This window comes from Mercenaria mercenaria, chromosome 19, assembly GCF_021730395.1.
Source record: "Mercenaria mercenaria strain notata chromosome 19, MADL_Memer_1, whole genome shotgun sequence".
NCBI classification, from domain to species: Eukaryota; Metazoa; Mollusca; class Bivalvia; order Venerida; family Veneridae; genus Mercenaria; species Mercenaria mercenaria.
In genome coordinates this window covers 19,519,759-19,541,471 of record NC_069379.1, presented here as the reverse complement: position 1 = coordinate 19,541,471, position 21,713 = coordinate 19,519,759, and the positions used below count along the sequence as shown (strand labels likewise).

The window sequence follows — 21,713 nt, the reverse complement described above, 5'->3', positions numbered from 1 at the left end:
AAAAGGATTTTTTTTAATTGAGTAAAATGCAGATAGTTTCGTCAATATGCATTCAAATCACTTGAAATTTTCGGTGTGTCAGTTTTGTACCATTCTTGTCTAGAAAATAACAAACATTAAATTATTTGACAACTTGAAGGCAAAAAAAAACGAGAATATGAGAAACCCTGAGAATACGAGAAACAGGGATAAATATAATCATATTCTTACTGTCATCCTTCAAGACTTCAACAGTTCTAGTTTGATTGAAGAAAATGGGTTTTACGTGCCTTGTACATCTATTAGAAACAATGTTCATTATAGACAATACTCGTTTTTTGTATATTATTTTTTATCAAAAGTGAGTTACATTTAACTTTATGTCTACAAGTATACCTTGTACGTAATTTTGCCAGCTAGCACATGCCTGTATAAGCCAAAGTAATGATCCAAATTGGAATCAAATTGACTAACAATTATCTCGGTTAATCTCACTTCTATACCTCGTGATGTGAGTTACATGTACAATTATTTTAATGGGCGTTATATCAGCGTTTGCCTAAGGTCTCTCATGCTTTTGTTTTTATTTTGACAGATTTTGGCATAGACATTCAATGAATTTCGAATCTACGGGAAGGGGATTCAATCGCTATTGCAGATTGTACGTCACAGGTACTTAAAGGGTATTAGGAAATAAATATTACAAAAAGAAGCTATGAAAATGAGTTCAGGTAGTTTTCTTTGAGACATAAAATGCAGAGGGAATTGAACCTTGCCCGTTGCCACATTCAGTCAGAGACTTCGATCATAACTAATGACACTCATATCAAATTTAAACAACAAATCACATAGTTCATACATGATCACTTACGTCTTGATTTAAACACTTGGTCGTGTAAACAGACATGTTAAACATTAACGTCCCTGTTATACTGCACACCTGCAAGCAAGATAATTATTTGGCATTATAAAATATGAGTAACAAATAAGTACCGTAGAAATAATAGATAGGCATTATTCAAACATACACTCTGCAATACAGAGGACACATTTTCAAGTCAAAACACGTTTACATCCTGTTCTCATGAACTGCAAGTAATTGTTGTTTAACGTATTCAAAATGCAATGAGGTTTTCATTTTATGTTTAAAACAAATGAAGTGTCGTTCAAATAGATGTTTTACATAATTAGATGGTTAGAATAGCTAGAACATCACTACATGTACTTTCAATATTGCACAATCATGAAGTGTTACCATAAAAGCTTTAAAGGGTGGTAATCAAAACAAATGACTGAGTAAAACTGTCCATTATATTAACTCTTTTTTAAACCTTTGATAATTATTTTAGGAAGCTATTACCGGTAAAAAAAGATTCAAAAAGAAATAAATGCATTCTATGTTCACAAGAAGGAATGAGAAGTCATTTTATCATCAAAGACATTGTGAGCCATTGATTACTACGACTTGGTATATAAACCATTGAATACGACTTGTTAAATAGCAACATATATCAAAACGATATAGATTTAACACAGTGGGATGTGCTAACGCCCCTTATATCTGGAGAAATGAATCCGATCCAGTCGCTGAGGTGAGTAGGCCTCCGACATGTTGACAAACTACGTTGAATGTCTTATGCTAAATCGCAGAACTGGTGGGACATATATATCTGATAACCATGTTTTCAAATGATTATGCTCAAAAAAGGCTTCAGCTCTATACCTATACACTACCACAGAGCCTGGTCTATCTGCACTTCTATCATCTAAATTAAATGATTTTCTAATATGTATGTAAGTATGGATTCACAATGCGTTTAATTTTCTTATCGATGTCACAATTGATCTCCGTTTAGGTTATCTTTAATAACGTTTATAGCATTCGACAACCATATACAAAATACAAAACTTAATGCAATGACCTTATAGCTACAATCCTTATCTAGCTAAGATACCCGATCTAGTCTATGAAGCCAACAATTGTTATTCTAAAAATAGATCTGAACAGTGAGATGTTGGCCATCTTAACAAGGTACGGGGACAAAGTATCATTTTATCCTCGATGACACTGTGTCTGTGTTAATTGCTAGAATTTCTCTCTATCGTTTTTGTTTAGCGATTGAACGCGTATTTGTAAACCGGCGTTAAAAACAGCATGTGAACGCATGCTGTCATGCTTCATCATTTTCGAGAGGTAACATAATTTAGCAGTTTTAAACGATAATGTTAACTACAAAGTTTGTTTTGACCTTAAACCTATCATACATTCTTTCAAGTGCTTGTTCTGAAATGGAATAATATTTTAAAGAACGGTCTAAATCAAAATTGTCTGTAAGTGTTAATTCCTTCATACCGTACTGCCTTCTTTAAAAGATAGAAAAATAAAACCGACGAACCTACCTATTTACCAAATTCTAGATTGACTTGTTACAAAAAAGAACAAGAAAACGTTTTTTACTTCAGCTATATTTTAAAACAATTCTTATCAAATATTATAGTATCTCACAAGAAAGTACGCCAGGGTTAAGTCTCCTGTCAGGATGGGTTTTTTTGTCATTTCACACATCTAAGGCTCAGTATATTTGCAAAAATTACTAATTATACTTTAAAAAAATAATAAGACTAATTGTCCATTTAATATTAAGCACAGGGTGACATATTTTTTTAGTTTTACATCAACCCTTAGTATGTCTGTAGACATATTTTATCTTCACACCCGGATAACTAATCAAGTCTGTTTTTTGGCCAAAAAAAAATGTTTGCTTGGTTTTTAAATTAAACTATAATTCTTAGATGTAGTCTTTATACCGGATAACTGATTACGCCTGAAATAAATGCAGCGTTTTTGACGTCAAATGAAGAAGTGTCTGTTTTGTATTGAAATTGTGCAGTAGTTTTCAGTTACACATTCCACTTTCCCTTTTGAGATGTAGCGTTTAAAAGCCTTGGTGCACCCCTAATTAAACCATTAACATTTTTGATTATTTGAAAAAGAAGTCTCAGCACATCTTGACATCGATCTTTTTTTCAATTTACATTCATTATATATCGATATCAGCGGAAATAAAGGAGCAGCAAGATTTTGGCGGGCCGCTTGATCAAGATCTAATTTTAAGCTTTGCCGAATTTCATAAATCAATAGTCAAAGTACAGGTGGTTTCTTGCATGTAGCAAATTTTAAAGCAAATGCTAGGATTCAATGGATGTGTTTTAACGTAGAGTCGCTATTGTGTTTATGTGTGATATATAGTATATCTTTACGTTTCTTTCTTTATGTCAATGATACTTTATATCATAATGTATGTTGAATAGGAGGTGAAGTATATCTAACTGTAAATAAATTCAATTTAAGTTTATTTGATAAGATTTCAAATTAAGAAAAAAAACATTTGATATCAAACGGGTCATCAAAACATAGATACGAGTATAAAGTAACAACATGAATGTGTTTCGGTGGGCCGATGGTACAGTGGTAACAGGCTTGACTGTCAATCCAGATGTCCGGGGTTCGAATCCCGGTCCAGGCACTGGCAATTTTAGAGATGCTCTTGAGTGTCTTCCACCTATCTTAGAGGCCTGTGCAGTTTTTTTCCAGGAAAGACGGCTTTGCGTGTATCGGTGCTATACATCGGGCACGTTAAAGAATCAGACTGACTACTCACAAAGAGCTAGGCTACGTTAGCCAGAAAAGTCTGTATCTAGAAAGAATTTCTCTATATCTGTTCTGGGGGCTTTATCTCACTCTGTCCCTCTGGTCAGATCGCTCTGTGTCTGTACTAGTAGAGGATGGATTTCACACCCTATGCGTTTGCTATATGTAAAGCGCCTTTGGACGTGTTAATCGTGAAAAGGGTGCTATATAAGTCTGGTATAATTAATAAATATCGGCCCTGTCCGATAACTCATAATCATTACCCGCCCGATGAACACGTGCGCGTGAAACCAATGGCCAGATAAAACGTCATCATGGTCAGTGCGCTTTCAATGTCGGGCGAGCGGACGTTTTAGCCGTCAGCAAACCGTTTGTTAGACTCGGATGTTGCTATAAGAGTGTCAAAAGAGGACATAAATGAATTTTTAAACAGCAAAAATAATCCTGCTACTAAAAAAGGACCAAAAGTGACGTGGAAAGATTTATATGGACTGGCTTAACACGGAAAATGAAATGAGAACAATAAAAAAAAATCGCTTCAATGAAACTTGTCATGTACATTTCCAGGTTTGTCTTGTCTCTCAGGAGCACGAATCCGAGAAAAGAGCTTAAACCATCAGCGCTTTACGGCACCGTAGCAAGCCTAGGAGATGATATCTAAATGATAAAAATTACCCTGCCGATCTTGCAACGGACAGGACCTTCACGTTTACAAGAGAAAAACTACGACAAAAGTACCCCAAGCTATTTAGTCATTGAAAAGTAACGTCAGGAATTGCATTTAATTCCATTCTGTATAGTGCATTCAAACAAATATTTCAAAGACAATACACTCAAGAGCCGGGCCGGGAGGTGATAATCGGCCCGGAAAATTAATGATGGCCCTCGGGCTTATATCCGGATTATTATTAGGAGTATGCTGGTAGAGAGTTGTGTGTCTATAACAACAAGCAGAATTTTTTTTTTACTTACTTCGCCATGAGAGCACACATTTATGTCGTGACACTGTCCGTTCGGTGTTAGTTCACAGTCATAGCATATTGGACCACGTTCAGTCGGATATCCTGTAAATTTAAGTTGCAACACACAAAATAGCCTTTCCTTTTTATTCTATACAAAATTGATATATTTTCAATTGCCACAGTACATATCAGTACCCCTTTAAAATGTCTGTAACATATTTTCTTGAAGAATGTTGTCAGTGCTGAATACAAATCAGAAGAAAAGTAGGGTTATGTTAGGTACAAGAAAAATATTTTCAGTCAAACACACCAACTGCAAAATCAGCTAATAAAAGAGACCCTAAATTGTAGTGGTGGTGTATGATCTATGTTGCCATGACAAAGTCTGTCATTTTATTATTTCATTATGACAATGTACATGTCAAGCATCAATCTGTCATGTGATTTCATCACAAAGATGCAAAATGATAAGGAAAATAGCACTACAAAGCAAAAAAAAAAGCTAAGGACTATTTGAATCCGCCATTATTCGACCATTTTGTCTGCTTCATTTTCATTTTCATTTAGTGTATGTATGCCTATATCAAATAATAAAAGCTATTACATTTACTAATATCTAATAATTTTGAACGTGTTACATGTTTTGCAAACAAAATGAGATGGAGCCGACTTCGAAATATGAGATTGTAAATGAAGTTGTTTAAATTAGATTGCATAAAAATCAGTTTAAAAAATAAATTTTATCTAATGAAGACATTACAGCTGATGTTAAATGGCATGAAATAAAAAATGTGTTGCTAAACGTATTTGATGAGAAATACAATACCAAACATTCTTACATTCTTATTTCTAACATATGTGCCATTAAATATGAATCATACAAACCTGGTGTACCACATCCTTTCGAATTACAAAGACTTGTTCCACAACACTCAAAGCATGTGTTTGTTGAGTCGGTATTGTTTAGTGGTACATATGACCTGCACACCTATAAAACATGAAAAATTAAACAGTGTACGTTTAATTGTTATTTTGTGTGTGTGTTTGTTTTTTCAAAGTGTTTGAGCATTTCACTTCTATATTTCCCTGTACAAATATAAAAAGACATTACATTTACCTTCTCAGAAAGGCATCCGAGGTTGTATTTATACTCCCCAAATTCATTATTAATTTTCTGTGTACCGCACATCTAAAATGATGAAAACATTACTATTTACATACCTCCAACTATATTTATGCAGGTTTTGAACAACATTTGAAACAAGAATGAAATGTTTATATACATTCAGATAGAATACGTTTACACATTTTTAAATGAAATTATTATGCAGCTGGATATTGGTCGAGTGAGAACTGCATGTATATATGTAAATGTCATGCTTTATGGTTAGATATCGTCTTGGTATTTTTGAAAACCTATAAAAGATGTAACTACAAACTAAAGTAGTACCACATCGCTAAAACTGCAACTATCGGAAGAATGTACATTGCTAAATCTTTACAAAATGTAATTATTCTGCGACATGTTTCCTGAATATCTAACAGTATTTTCTTTACCAAAACAAGTTAATACATCACCTCTCCATCTGTGCAGTCCTTAGTCCTTTTACACAGCCTTGGATCAGAGACTTTTTCACAACTGAGGCAAGCTAAATTCTTGGCTATATAGTACAATCAATAAAGCAATAAATTAACTTCTTCGTAACAAGTTCTTTGTGAAAGTCATTTTCAGATCTATGTCAGAATACATATTTATAAGGGACCTTGTGTTATCATATCTATTCTGGTGCAGTAACATGTAATACGTTTTTTGTATTTTAGTAAGCGTTGGAAACTTTTGGATTTTTTAAACTCTTATTTTTCCATTTTAACCTTGAATATATAAACGTGGCATGCTGCATGATGCATATTGTAAATGCTTATTACTGCATATACATTGAACACAAATAACTTAAGTAATTTTAGAAATTTAAATGTCCTTCGAATAATTTCTACAAAAGGCAGGCCATACGTTTAACGTATAAAAGTAAAAAAAAAAATATTAATCACTTCTTTCTTCTAATAAAATAAAGAAGTAAAAAGTAACCTTGGATAAAAGTCAGAATTGTAAGAGTGCTCAACACGACCAGAAACGACACCTGTGCCATGATTGCCATTTTCGTCATTACTTGCAAATATCAGTATCTGTAATAAAATGTAAGAATAATTTAGGAAGAACTGATATAGAACGCAACCAAGTTGTGGATACAGACTCTTCAACACCATCAACGCTTCATATCATCGGCTCAAGCGGAACTCTAAAACGAATTAACATCGAATGAATTCTAACATCACAAGCAGAAATACGAACAATACCAAGTAAGGAATGGCGTTTTACAGCTGTAACACAACACACTTAAAGGTGTGAAAATCTGTAAGATAATCGTTTAGTAGCATAGAATGCAAATTAAAGCATAGCAATATCAGACACGGTTTGATTGCATCTGTTTATGTGAAGTAAGAAACCTTTTTTATTACTAAAGGAAAGTAATTTTAAAATTTCTTTAGAATAAAAAGAAAATAATACAAACAACAAAATAGTTAACAAAAAAAATCATTTTAATTAAATATAATGCAATAATATACATAATATTATATACGTTCCACGATCAAGCCAAACAGTTATACTTTAAATATTTATGAAACATTTATATGCATATAGAGACGTAAAATGAAAACATTATGAGACAAAAAGTTTCATTCCAAATATATAACATAATTATAAGAATTATAACATAAAGCAAACATTACCAGTGTATACTTCTTTACAGTTGTACAGCGGTATAATTCTCTTTCCGCTAGATGACGGTCTTTATATAACGAAGGCTATGGTTTTCAACAGCTTGGACAGGTTACTGACCTGGCCAAGGTTGAAAGTTAAAGAAAGAACACTGTTTTACTTTTAGCTACTAGTAATTGAAAATGAAATGTTGAAGCAATTAAGCGGAGTGTTTTCTCGAGAATTACAGCTGCTGTGATATCACTGAACCAATGAAATTGTATATTCTTTGACAACTTGAACGATGGATGCAGTCAAACGTAGAATGTATTTGAATAATCAAATACTACTGGGTCATTTTGAGGTTAAGCGGAAAGCGTTAATTGTAAAAGTTAAGTCAGTGCGTTAGCTACAGAATTAGTAGGTTCCTTAATTAGTTTTTTTAGTATACATTAGGATACAAGAGAGTATATTTCAAGATATAGCAATTCCCGTTGTGTTCATTGCAGCGCTTCACTATTTCTCTCCTTAAGATTCAATCGTGAAAAACAATCCAAATTTGTATGGAATTGCCAACTTTCCTAAAAGTAAGCACACTTCGAATATACACAATGATATTATAGAACAGTTTTAGAAATACTATGTGGATGTCGTTAAACGTGTTATTTGTTTTATCATAGGAATTGATAAGCATCCGGTTTAAATGTCAACCAATTCAATATAGCTAAACAAATTCAAATAGTTTAACAAGTTAAGCAAGTGCATAAAATCGTGAAAAAATGGGAACTCAATCCAAGTCTCTAATTAAAATAAATGCATCGGGTACTCGAATATTCGAATTCATCAATAGTGTTACAGTAAAAAGTAAATATTTTGACTATTTATGATTCTTGACCTATGCATTCGACATACATGATTTTATCAAAGGTTTACAAAATGGTATTATAGGGACACTATTTGAACGTGCCAATATACATAATATGCATTGCCTTTTTAACTATACATCGAGAGCTATCATGGTAATTTCACGCAGTAAACAAATATAACATGAATGTAATCAAATGGTCTTTTGTCTTTAAGGAACTTACCTACCAAATATAATTGAAATACCTTTGTAACTTGAGCAGAATAAGTTTTAAAAATACAAGGCCACAACCCGACAAGAAAAGCTATATTCAATGAACGCAGTCACTCTTTCATCAAACTGCTAGAAAATACAGATATGTAATAATTGAATCCATGAGCATACGGACTTCGCATATGTGTGCATAATGCAACCACTGATAAATGCAAAGATGTAACAAACAGGCATAAAGACACATTATAAAGAATGCCCACAACGGGTTACGGTTGTGATCGGCATTAAACCACCTACATTGAGTGTACGCACGCATTAAATGTATACTATTTAACCTATGTTAAAACTAACCCTAGCTTTTATTAAGGTAGTTCTGCACGTTTGGTTCCAAATTTTTTCTGCAATGTAGAATTTGATTAAACTCTGAAATTTCAAAACTTCAGAATATACCTAGAAAATTCAGCAAATAAAAAAGATAGGGTCGTGTGCTTGATTTTTTGCTAGACAGATTTGAAAAAAATAGACCTCGCGCAATTTTTCATAATGGAAGTCTATGGGAAAATCATAACTTTCATAACATTTTCGCGAATAGAAATTTTTCTACAATGTAGAATTTAATGAAACTTCCGACAGTTGTAAATAGGCATATGGCCTATAATGTGGTGAAATAAAATGTATAGGTCCGTGTGCTTAATTTTGAGATATTTGATCATGACTAAAGTAAACCGCACTTTTCACGCTAATTTTAAGGCATTATTTTGAAGTTTTAACGTGTCAGATGTTTTAATGTCATATTTTGACTTTAGAAAAACAGTATTAGTGCCATAGTAATTAAGTTACTCATAGGTTGCTATTAGTTCATAAAATGATTTTCATTTCCGTACGTCGAATCCAGGCTTTATTCCACGTTTTCCGGATAAATGACGTTACGTCATCACTTCCGGTTTATCAAACGTGCAGAACTACCTTAAGTATAGTGTTCCCCCAGTACGTGCGTTCATCCAGAAGGGGCGATTTAATGTTGGCTGTACAGTCGTAAAACGGTCTGCGGCTTTAATCAATTATAGTTTAAACTTTTCAAATTGATAGAACATTGGTAAAGAGTTTTGCACTAAATGGCATTGCACTACGTGGCTGTAAATTGACGAAACTCTCCATTACTGACCTCTGTAAGAAGTTCAAGCACACTGTTGCCGTTATTTACAAAACAAGTATCAATCTGTTGTAGATGACTGTTTGACTTCTTTTGAAAATTGTTTGTAACATATGCTATTTACGCGGTATACTAAACAAAGATATTACTTATATACTAATTACGAAGTTTTTTTACCGGAAAAGTGATTTACCGTGGACTTTTTGGTCATTGTTTGACTACGATGTTACAGGTTATTCATCGGTTAATTGAAAAACTTCCTGTGCAGCTGTCGCTCAAAGTCACAGTGAGGTCAAATAGTATATTATTTTAACGAACTGTGGAACGGAACACTAATTCGGTTTCAACATATCAAAGAAAATACAGACGTAACTAAAGGCTAATTAAATACATGTGCTGAAAGGAGCATCGGTCGATAAATGTAACACAGGATTGAGAATCTTACTCTGTCAAATTCGTCCACGGCAAAACTAGAACTGTAAAAATGAAACAGTATTATGTAAAAATGCTGTTTATGTTTCACACTTAATATTTACATAGTAAATTTTGCTTACTTGTTCTCAGTTCGTCTTTAGGTTTAATGTTCAAATTACAAATGATTTAAGTCCGCTTAAACCGATAGTAAGTGTGTTATGTTAGAGTGTGCGCATTTCATTTACCCTATGTTTTGTGCTAAGCTTCCACGGTATCTAGGTTTGCTTATGAGAAGGTTTATAACTCTGGCTTACAGGGCGTGGACGGTAGCATGCATTTCCACTACCGTCCATGAACAGGCTCAATCAAACCGAGCCTGGAACATTTTCGTTTTTGTTGTGTTGAGCAACCTGTGGAGTTTCCACTTTTTCTATTTTACAATTTGGCAAATTCATGTTCCTTTATAATTTCAACTATTGTAAAAAGTTTTGCATATAATCAGATTTCACAGAAACTGTTGCACTGGGTGCTTTTAAACTCATCATAAAAGTTCGGCATAATAAATAGCTCATAACTAATAGATACCTTGTAGAAATGAAAAATTCTATAATGTCTGTGAAGAATATGCTTATGCTAGTTATTGTTAAAGGCCGCTTCAAGAACAATAGTTTTGACTAAAATCGTATTATGACATTTTTGACATTTCTGAGCAGGATAGAAGTATCAAACAAATAGAGATAAAACCATCAAATGCTACACTCTGTTTAAAGGAGTTAACTGGATATTCAACAATGTCATATATCATTTAGCCTCGGGGCTGATATTTGAAATTAAGAATATATTGCTACAACTTCATCATACTTACTACTATTCTTTGTCGATCATAATTAGGAGTTGTTTGTGCTGTATATAATTTACGAAATGTTGTTGCCATAAACACGAAATAAAATAGGATGGATTCAAAATCTGATTGCTAACTGGACACTGCACACTGGCCTTCCAATCCTGAGGTCGGGGGTTCGATCCCCGGCAGCTACTCGGGAATTTTCAGAAAGGCTTTTCAGTGTTTCCCACCCAACTAGAGGTGTACTGGTCAGGAACCCAGGCAATCCTTGCGTGTATCAGTGCTATACACTGTGCACGTTAAAGAACCAGGCTGTCTATTCGAAACGAGCTAGGCTAAGTTAGCCGGACAAGCCTGTATCTGATTTCTGATCTCTCTGTCGTGGGGGCTTTGTCTCACTCTGTCCCTCTGGTCAGATCGCTCTCTGTCTGTACTAGTAGAGGATGAATTATGCGCCCTGTGTGGCTGCTTTTGAACTATGTAAAGCGCCTTTGAACGTGAAATTGATCATGAAAAGGGCGCTATATAAATCTGGTATAATAATAATAATAATAATAAATTACATACTTTGACAAGGTTTCTATCTGTACTTTTTCAATAACATGCAATTATCTGTATAATTTCAAGCATGTTACCGTTTTATTATCCATTCTATTTATGCAGTTTCTCGATGCATTTACAATTTTAAATTACAATGATTTCCGTTTTTCTACGTAAATCTACAAGAAAACTGTATTTCTAAATTATTCGGTAATTTGTTACGTTTAGATGAAAGAAGTATACATAAGAGACAAGTTTACAAAACTTGTCCTTGTCGGCACTGATTAGGAATAATATTCAGATGTTTGTAACAATTGAAATTTCATAAGCATGATGAGTATGTCTTTTATTATATTTAAGTTTGATAATCTAATATTTGGCGTACAAAATAAGCTGTATTATTAACAACACAGAATTTTGGCGGTTATTGTTTAATGTTCTGGCAACTTTATACCATAAAAGATGAAATATTTGTTTTCAGTAGCTAAGTACTTGTAATACTACACTTAAACATACAAATAAACTGTGAGTTGCATAATTTAATACTTGTCTTAAAATATAATATTTTGTCAACTAAAAGGTAAAAATCTCTTTGAAAATCACTTAATTATATCACCAAAAATATAGTATAAAAATGACTTCAAGGACAATATTTCATATTACCAGATGGTAACGCTTAGCTTAATTGGGAATGCGCAGATCTACGGATCACGAGGTTGTAAGTTCGATCCTTCGGCGAGTCGTACATTCTCCGTGATGATTTGATTAAAGACATTGTGTCTGAAATCTTTCGTCCTCACCATTGATTCATGTGGAGAAGTTGGCAGCTACTTGCGGAGAACAGGTTTGTACTGGTAGAGAATCCAGGAACACTGGTTATCTTAACTGCCTGTCACTAAATAGCTGAAATACTGTTGAAAACTGCATTAAACCCAAAACAAACAAAACAATTTCTAGTTGGTAAAAAACCATGTCATTTAACCCTTATCATGCTGGACAAGATTGATTCTGCCTTTGCGACCAGTGCAGATCATGATCAGCCTGCACATCTGTGCAGTCTGATCATGACCTGCATTGTTCGCCATTCAGTCAGTATCTTTTTGGTATGCACCCCTTTAACCGTTAATGGTACTGTTCAAATTGAAAGATGAGCAAGTTCATTATAGAATTTTTGCAGGGTAAGGGTTAAAGGTCTTTAAAAATGGACACACAGGAACAATGCCCAAGTCGTTGAATAAAATATAAGTTAGACTTGACTCGTCCTTCATAGAAACATTTTCTTTAATGTGATAATAAATTCATCAAGGTTGCCAAAAATAAAGCTACTTAGTACACAATATATAATTTTCAGATTTTATTTGACAAGCTATTTTTTTATTCCTACAATACAAAATAGTGGGTATAACTCAATATTTATATGACGGAACTAATTGCAGATCAGACAGGAATGTTCCCAACATACTTTCTATGTCCAATTTGGCATAGCCTCTAGCATGACTTGAATCACAGATCATTGTGTGTTGTGAACAGATGAATACCAGTTAGTTATCCATTTGGTCCAACAGTTCTTCCAAGAGTGCCAGATGCTAATAACTGCACACTACAGCAGTTGTGTCATAAAATTCAAGAGTAATTAAAGTAGTCGTATAATGATATGAATGTCTTGAGAAAGGTATGCTGTTACTACCATATTACTACATTTTAATGTCTGTTTTGGTCTTCGATTCCGATTTTTTCCCTATTAATCGGATCGGAGAGAGATCAGAATCGGACCGATTAGTCGATTCCGCTTCAGCCGTCCGATTTTCATTACTAGAGACAACTATCTAAAATTAGCAGTCAGACTTACGTCATACCAACTTCCTGTGTCCAGCCTCAATGCATTATTTTCTTAGTTTCTCGGATATTCAAGAAAATTACTATTGTGACACATTTTCATGTTTAAAAGGGGTAAATTATGTCAAATTAATTGTATGGCTGTAAAAAAATATGTGTAAACTTGCATTACGATCTTAACGGTTTTTATAATTTCGATGTCAATGCATGCATAAATTTTCGGCATAATGAGGAAAATGTCAATATTTGGCAATTTTATTTTGTTAACAATTTTAATTATAGCTGTCAGAGTTTAAAAGGGCTTTATACGATGACTTTCAGATTGAACCTAGTAGTTAATGTGAAGTTTCAATGCAAGTTTTTCAATGGCTTCTGAATTAAATGCAACCTTTTTGCCGCATTTTCAATCTCCATTGACATGCAGATAGGGATATATTTGAGTCGGAATCAAAGTCCATGCTAAAAGGACCTTAATGTGAACTTATATCATTCTTAAAGCTTATCGTAAGGTGAAATAGTCCCCACTTCCCACACACTGCTCCTACAAATCTTAATGACTATAAAACAAATTCACATAATAAAGTACACAGTCATTTTAAAAGTTGTTTAAAAATAATATTATTCTGCTGATTCTGTTATTTTATGAAGATAAGTGTATTCTTAAAACAAAATTAAAATGTACATCTGCAAAATGCATTATAAGGTTGAATAATCGCCATAATAAATGTTCTAGGTGCGAAGACGAGTATCTGGCTGATTTTTATACGCCCGAAAGACGTATTATGTTATACCCCCGGTGTCCGTCCGTCCGTCCGTTAGCAATTTCGTGTCCGCTCTGTAACTCTTGAACCCCTTAAAGGATTTCAAAGAAATTTGACACAAATGTTCACCACACAAAGACGACGTGCAAAGGGCATGTTCTGGATGTCTCGCTTCAAGGTCAAGGTCACACTTAGGGGTCAAAGGTAATATCAGTTTGTTTCGTGTCCGCTCTGTAAGTCTTGAACTGCTTTAAGGATTTCCAAGAAACTTAACACAAATGGTCACCACACTGAGACGACGTGCAGAGTGCGTGTTTCGGATGACTCGCTTCAAGGTCAAGATCACACTTAGGTGTCAAAGGTCATATATGACTTTGCTTTGTGTATATTGCCCAGGTAAGACTAAACTGTCTTGTCCTAAAGTTAAAAACGTACTAACCCACAAGGTTAGCTGGCAATATCTTGTTGCAGTCCCCAATATAGAATAGTTTGTTTTGGACCACAAGACTATGAAATTCAATGAACAGGTTGAATGTTCCATCCCTGAGTTTGGCCTATGTTCTCAGTGATGTTTTGTACCTCACTTCTGATTCATGTGAGAAAATGCAACAGCAAGTACATTTTAATTTAATGCAATATACAAGAAAGGGCATTACGATTTTTGTAGTGGGTCCAGTTAAACTGAAAGTATGAGAGAATGGTATATAGAACAATAGACCCTTTTCCCATTCCGTGGTTACATGCAGAGTTATCTGCACATTGTTATCCAAAACGAGGCGCAGACTTCTGGGTGGCAGATTGATATATTATAATAATCGTTCTTTCTTATGAAATATCTGACAAAATTGAATCTTATTCTTTTATTTTTTAAGATTTCCTCACATATTTCCTACCGGTTGGTTCTATAATGAAATGAATAAAATTTAAACTTCATTTCTATACAAATTCATTATATTATCAGTGAAAATAAAAGCTTAAAACTCGCACTAAAGAGCTAATACAAACAATGAGAAGATGTGTTTGATTAAATAACTAAAAAGACAGTCAGCGCCCTATAATGTAATTTGGTATAATAGACATAATGATTCAATCAATTCTCTGTTTTGTGCTCGAATATGATAAAGATCTTGACAGCATATGGGGCGGTCCTTCTTGATTGACATCAGGTTGGTTTTCTGATTACTGTGACCAATTTGTAAGTATTTATTTAAAAAAGCAGGAAAATGTCTCCAGATGTATGCCTCTTTTAAAAGTATTTACATTTGAAAGTAATTATAATAACTAAATAGTAAAGGTCAATAAGGCGATTAAGCGAGTCTTGGCAATGCGTTTGTAGAAGAAAATTCACGCAGTGTATAAAACAGCCAAAATGTGGTAAAAGCTATGTTTAGATGCATCTGCACTTAGAAAATTGTAACATACCAATAAAATATCAAATTATTAACTTTAGGATTTCGAATAAAAAGCTCAAAGCAAGCCTAAAACTATTTGATTGGCGGGAAACACATTTACATTGTTGTTAATAAAAATCATACCGCTATTCATTTTGATACAAGATCACATAAAATGGAAACTGGTAAAGCTACTTTGATCTGTTATATTTTAGGGTGTCATTTAAATTTTCCGTATGGCGCTATATATAGTCAGATAATTGCTTGCATTTAGATTGTTAACAACCTAGAATAATTTATATTGAAATTATGTGAAATAAAACTTTCTTTCTCTTACATTTTCGCACGACTGATAGACTAACCACCAAGGCACAACAAAATTTTACCTGCAACTGTATAAAAGTGAATAGTTCTGTCAGCTAAAGCGAGGGGATCAGTTGAGAATAAACCCACTGTCATACTTCTTCCTTGCTGAATAAAATGGACATGTCGGTTGAAAAGCTACTTAATGCTAGTTATAAACCGATATATTTGCATTTATTGAAAAGTGATATTTCAACTTGATTTTACTTTAAGTAAAATTCCCGTCACTGAGTAAAAATTAAATGTAAGAAACCCGAAACCTGGTTCCAAAAATTGAGGATAAGTGGAACAGCAAACTGAAAAGGCCGTGACGGACTGAAAGCATTTCAGCGCCTTTTCCACGTAAAATCTTATTAGTATTTTAATTAGTCTAGATAATTTAAGTTTGAATATCAACTACCTATTTTGAAAAATAGCGGTAATTTGAATGTCAGAGCACTGTGTCGCACTTACGTAATTTAGATCTATCAGTTTTGACCAAATTAAAAATTAACATTAAAGATTTCTTTTTATTGACTCTTAAGGAACTCAAGAACAACTACTTTTCTGTAGGAATCGTAAATTATTTTGTCAAGAAACATCCTGTCGCTTCATTATCATTATCACTAAGTTCTGACCCGGCAGTCTGCGCCTCTTTTTGAAAATGCGGGATTAGGCGAGATATCCCGAGAATGTTAAATTCGCCGAATGGGAAACTGGTCTATTATTTGTAGCTCAAACTGTGCAAGAAATGCTTCTTGTTTTTTTATACCTAGGTGTGAGCCTTTCAATACCTCTCATTAACAGACTAAATCAAACAGTCTATTATTTTTGCTTGGTCGCATTCTATGCTTCCGTAGGATCTTCATACAGATTTTTTTAACTATCACTGCAGACTTAATGTGTAGTGTTGCGGCAAGTAAAACACTTTCGTACCTGGATCCAGTGTTGCTATATTTTCTGGGTCCTTGGGGTCATTGAGCCCTTTCAATATCTGTTTAATAGAATCCCGCTTCAGCCGGTGCCATAGGTAGTGAGGGATATTTCAGTTTTATAGACACAATCAAACTGTTATCTTTGCTTGGTTGCATTATATGCTTACAGTTCTTATTACTTCATCAATGATCTGCTGTGTAAGACCTGGAGCGGGACATATTAAATTTGATAGCTAGTTTATCAACTTAAATGTTGGGGAAAGTGGTGAAGTAAAACATATAGCTATGTCTGATGTTGATGTAGCTGTGGTGTGGCAGTGGTCTGTACCTACACGCAGAAAGCTTCAGGGGTCTCGCCAATTACAACAGACCATTTTTCCATGGCATTGTAGAGCGTATGTGTAACACGTTTCACAATTTAGAACTTGTTTTCACTGAAACATCCGTATTGACACTACCAATCCTGACAGACGAGTTTATCTGATACTGAAGCTTCGGTCATAACGTTAACGACAGAGATTCTACAGGTCCACGGCGGCGTTGAAAGAGTTATAGTGTACAGTCGTTTTGCTCCTACGAGAACAACGCTGGTACCCTGTAACTGGAAAAGAACTATTACCGGAGTGAAATTCAGACGTCATTATCAACATTGTTTGTTTGTTGGGGTGAAAATGCATGATAGGAACTGACCAGTTTAGTCTTACCTGGGTGTATAGAACCTCCACGCCAGCTTGTGAGATGACTTGAAGATATATGGTTTGGTGGTGAAGTACCGGCAAGTCCAGAAGCATCGGAACGCAGATACCTTGTCCAACATACAGGCAAGTGATGGACATAGTGCAGCGTCTCTAATTGTGGAAGAGCTTGCTGCTTTGCCTTGCAGAGGTTGTGACTGCTGTGCTAGAGCAAGTAAGAACTTGGGATCGTTTGTCCATTAGGTGGATACTACAGTTCCACTGGTTTCCCAAGGGTGTAGGGATTAATGTTGGTTTAAAATTTGAGTAGCACTCCTGCGAGAAGGTATTTCAAGACCCGATTTTTGTAGGGTGATGTTTACAAACTTCGTAAGATTTTTGGGCATGGCAATTTTTCATTTTTCTCTGGTACATACGTTTAATTAATCCTTATCATGCTGGATACGACTTATTCTGCTTTACGACCAGTGCAGATCATTATCCGCCTGCACATCCGTGCAATCTGATCTGCACTTTATTTGGTAATCACCCCTTTTTAAAAGCAAACAGAACTGTCCAAATTGAAAGATGGACAAGTTCATTATAGCAATTTAGCAGGTTTAACAGAGGCTACGATACAATTATGTGTGCGTGCGTGCGGGCGTGTGTGTGTGTGCGTACGTGCCTATGTGTGTGCGTGCATGCTTGTGTGTGTGCGTAAGGTAGTGTTCATTTTAAATTTTGTGTACTGTGAGTTGCGATTTGGGGAGGCTGCGTTTATGAAACGTGGCATAACCTGTTTGATATTTATTCTTGTTTTTTTTTTGAGGATTAATTACTTTGCTTCCGTCAGAAGAAATGCACAAAGTGGTTTAGTTAAGGAGATATTTGCACCCAGGGGGTAACTGTAAAATACATGTAAGGGTATGTATAGAAAGAAAATATTAATGTAATAATAATTATATTATATTAATTGATCTATAAATACAATGTTTTTCTCAAATAACTTTAAATTCTTTAGAGCATCATTTACTTCAATGGTGTTGTAACATATACGAGTGTGTATCTAGTGCAAGGACAGCAAATCCCTTTCTGAAATATATAGTCGTTTGTATTAGGATAGTAAGAAATGAAGGTAGTGAGAAATTAAGACTTCGAAACATATTTTTTTTTTTACAAAATATTATTTTTACTTCGAACAGGTAAATGTGAATTACATCTAGTTCAAGCATGGAGCCTTGTTCATTAAACTTTCCATATCATTTTGTATCTGGTAATTAAAAACGATAAGGACACTGTTTGTCCCGAGATTGTGATCTTGACTTAAGATTGAATGGTATATGCAACAAATTTCACATCTCCTAGCACCTACTTTTTTGAGGCTAGTCAATAAAAAAAACATGAAAAAATGAATCAACAGAATGTGGTTTTAAGTAAACTGTTACATATTCAATCCGTTTACGATTTACAGTCCTTATCATGCATTAAACATGGACTGTACATGATCTTCTGGCCTTTCTTCGTAGAGATAAGGCAAAAGTCGATGACACATGTATACTTCTTTGTTCCAATATGACGCCTGTTATAAGGTATTTGTTGTTTGTAGTTTGTCTGTGTTACATTATCACATTTGCTACAGTAACGGCTGATAAAATAAATCATGCTATTGAAACGAGGATGGCTTTCTTCGAGGAGCAACTCAGGATGCAGGATATTAAAATGAAACAACAGGAGAGAAGAATTCTAGAGCTTGAACAGAAGCAACTCAGCCTTGAAACCGAAGTCTGGATGCAAAAAGAAATCATCAAAACGGTAAGAATAAATAAATATTGTTTCTGTACTATCAGACTAATCATAAGTGCGCATCAATATACATATAACAGAAAGAAATATCATTGTAGTTTGCTCTTTCAATGATTTAAAATGAATCTGAATGTTTATGTAACATCATGTGTTCAAGTAATAAGTACATGCAGCTCTCATGATTTTCTATGTTGGGTAACACTTAGGAATTGTAAGAATATAGTTTTCGGTCTGACCTTTTATAACAGTTACTATGTTATCAATATATATCCTAAAATACGTCTAGACTTTTGCCAGAGTAACAAAAATGCATAAGAAACATTACAAATTGGCAATCCTTTTACAGATTACACGATCAAAGACGGTCGAAAACGTAACTACAAAGGATGGTAATTTTACTTAATACGTTAATAAGCGTATCAGTTTTCCCTAAGATCGTACTAAACTTCGATAGTTTGTTTTCTCTGTGTCCTTGTACTGATAATGAATTAAGCCTTTATTGCTAGAAAATAAACTTTATAGTCAAACTATATTGGCTTAGCCAAGTCCGTTTTTTTCAAAACACTGCTTTCATCCCTAAACCTAACCAATACGTCTTAAGACATTCCAACAGATATGCGCTCATTGGTTACCCTTTTCGTATAATGTTAGCGGAAGAAGCTGGATGCTACTAAACACATTTCATAACAGCTTGATCATATTGTTTGCTTTTATTAGCTTAATCTGCTTGCGCTTGCCTTTTATAAGCTTTCAGTTTATCCGCTGTACTTTCTTTTTAAACTTCGCTCGGGGTATATATATTTTCATGCGATGTAGCCATTAGGGTAGCTTATAGAGCGCCGGCGGTTCTATCTAGGTGTCAGTTCATGCATTTAACAATGCCCGGAGAGGCGTCACAGGTCTGTATCAATCACCAAAAGTGGAAAATATACCATATGACCTAAACATTGTCGGTGTTCGTCTAAACCAAGGAAATCAAACAAAAACGTACTTTCTTCTATCTTCATTATTTTGACGTTGATAAGATTTACATTATTACTTTCATTAAGATAAACAGATTTGCAGAAATTAAGCCCACTTTTTGGCTAATTCTTAGCTCAATTTTTCATCCCTTTACGTCCTTCCCTAATTGCATCCCACAATAAGCTTCCATGCTCTCAGCTTTAACGCTTTAACTCATAAAAGTATTTACTTCTTTTCACTCACGGATCTTGACCAATTTTTCGTCTCAGTTTATTCCGATTGCATACACTTTGTGTAAAAAAGTAGTGCACTATTCGAAGAAAACTTAACGATCTTCAGCTTTGAGTTTCATTTAATACATCAGAAATAAGAATTTATGACTGAATCATTGAATACTCTGGTTTAAGGGGTTTTCATGATTTGCTGTTGTTGTTGTTTTGTTTTTATTGTTGTTTTTTTTCTTCTTTTTTTCGGTATGTCTTTGTAATGAACAAGTTTTTTGTTGTTTAGTGAAACATAGAATATTATGATTATATTTACAGTAGATGAACAGCTGTTTCTAACCAACAACATGAGAAAACAGAAAGTACAACCTGACAAAACAGTTATTCGGGGTTTGTTGTTTTGTGACTGACTTTATCAAAAATAATTAAACAAGCTGTTTAAAAATCGTGATATATTTTTTTCAAACGTTAGCGGTTACAGGGGAATTAAATAAAAATAAATGGAATTGCTCATGTGAACTTATTTCTAATATTTTACTTCTAGACACAGAAGATGATTTTGAAATGAACATTTTGGTGTTATCTATCCTACATATCAGTAAATATTTCTGATTCTGTTACAGTATAATTCCGTTATTTGATGCAAAGAGAAATTTTTAAAGTACAGTTGAATACAAATGTGCCTTTAAACTGTTATTTTGTATGCTCCATCAAAATCTAATACTAGTTACATTATCTTTATTTTTTAGGTATTAGACAAGTGGAAAGGACAGCATTTACCGTGTATGCAACAAAAGTCATCCAAAACTTGGGTCAAGGTCAACAAATAAAATTTGATACGTTGCTGACGAATCTGGGCAATAACTATAACATTCATACAGGCGTTTTCACAGCACCAGTCGATGGTCTTTACGCGTTTTGCTTTTACATCGCTGAATACAACATTCATCAGTTATATGCTTCGTTGGTAGTAGATGGCAAAAGGACAGTACAAGGCATAGCTGATTGAATGCACGACGGACATGATGTTCAAGGTGTTAATTTTGCTCTCTTAAACCTATTAGCGGGACAAAGTGTATGGCTTGAAAGTGATGTACCTGGCGGATATATCTTCGCGGCAGATACCAATCGATTTGAATCGTTTTCCGGCTTCTTTTTGTATTAATAAATCAAAAGAGTGCAAATCTAATAAATTAAGATGAATACTAAGATCTTGATTATTTGTTAGTACCTTAGTCTGTATGGGGCTGTTCTTCCTACATAATTGTACACCCCCGTCCCCACCCCGACAACGAAGTTGTGAGTGGATATACTGGTTTCGTGTTGTCTCTCTGTCTGTATGTCCGTCTGTCCGTCCGTAGACACAACCTTGTGCGCACCGACTCTTTTCCTCCTCTTGACGAA

At 34.3% G+C, this 21,713-nt stretch overlaps 1 protein-coding gene across 1 annotated transcript; it reads left to right on the top strand.

Moving 5' to 3' along the window:
- Positions 1 to 18,885: 18,885 nt before the first annotated feature.
- On the top strand, positions 18,886 to 21,470 carry LOC123542944 (uncharacterized). The gene is made up of 4 exons (XM_053531939.1): positions 18,886 to 19,131; positions 19,469 to 19,511; positions 20,628 to 20,699; positions 21,059 to 21,470. The coding sequence occupies exons 1-4, from the start codon at positions 18,892 to 18,894 to the stop codon at positions 21,316 to 21,318; spliced, it is 615 nt and encodes a 204-aa protein (XP_053387914.1). The 5' UTR covers positions 18,886 to 18,891; the 3' UTR covers positions 21,319 to 21,470.
- The last annotated feature ends 243 nt before the right edge of the window (positions 21,471 to 21,713 follow it).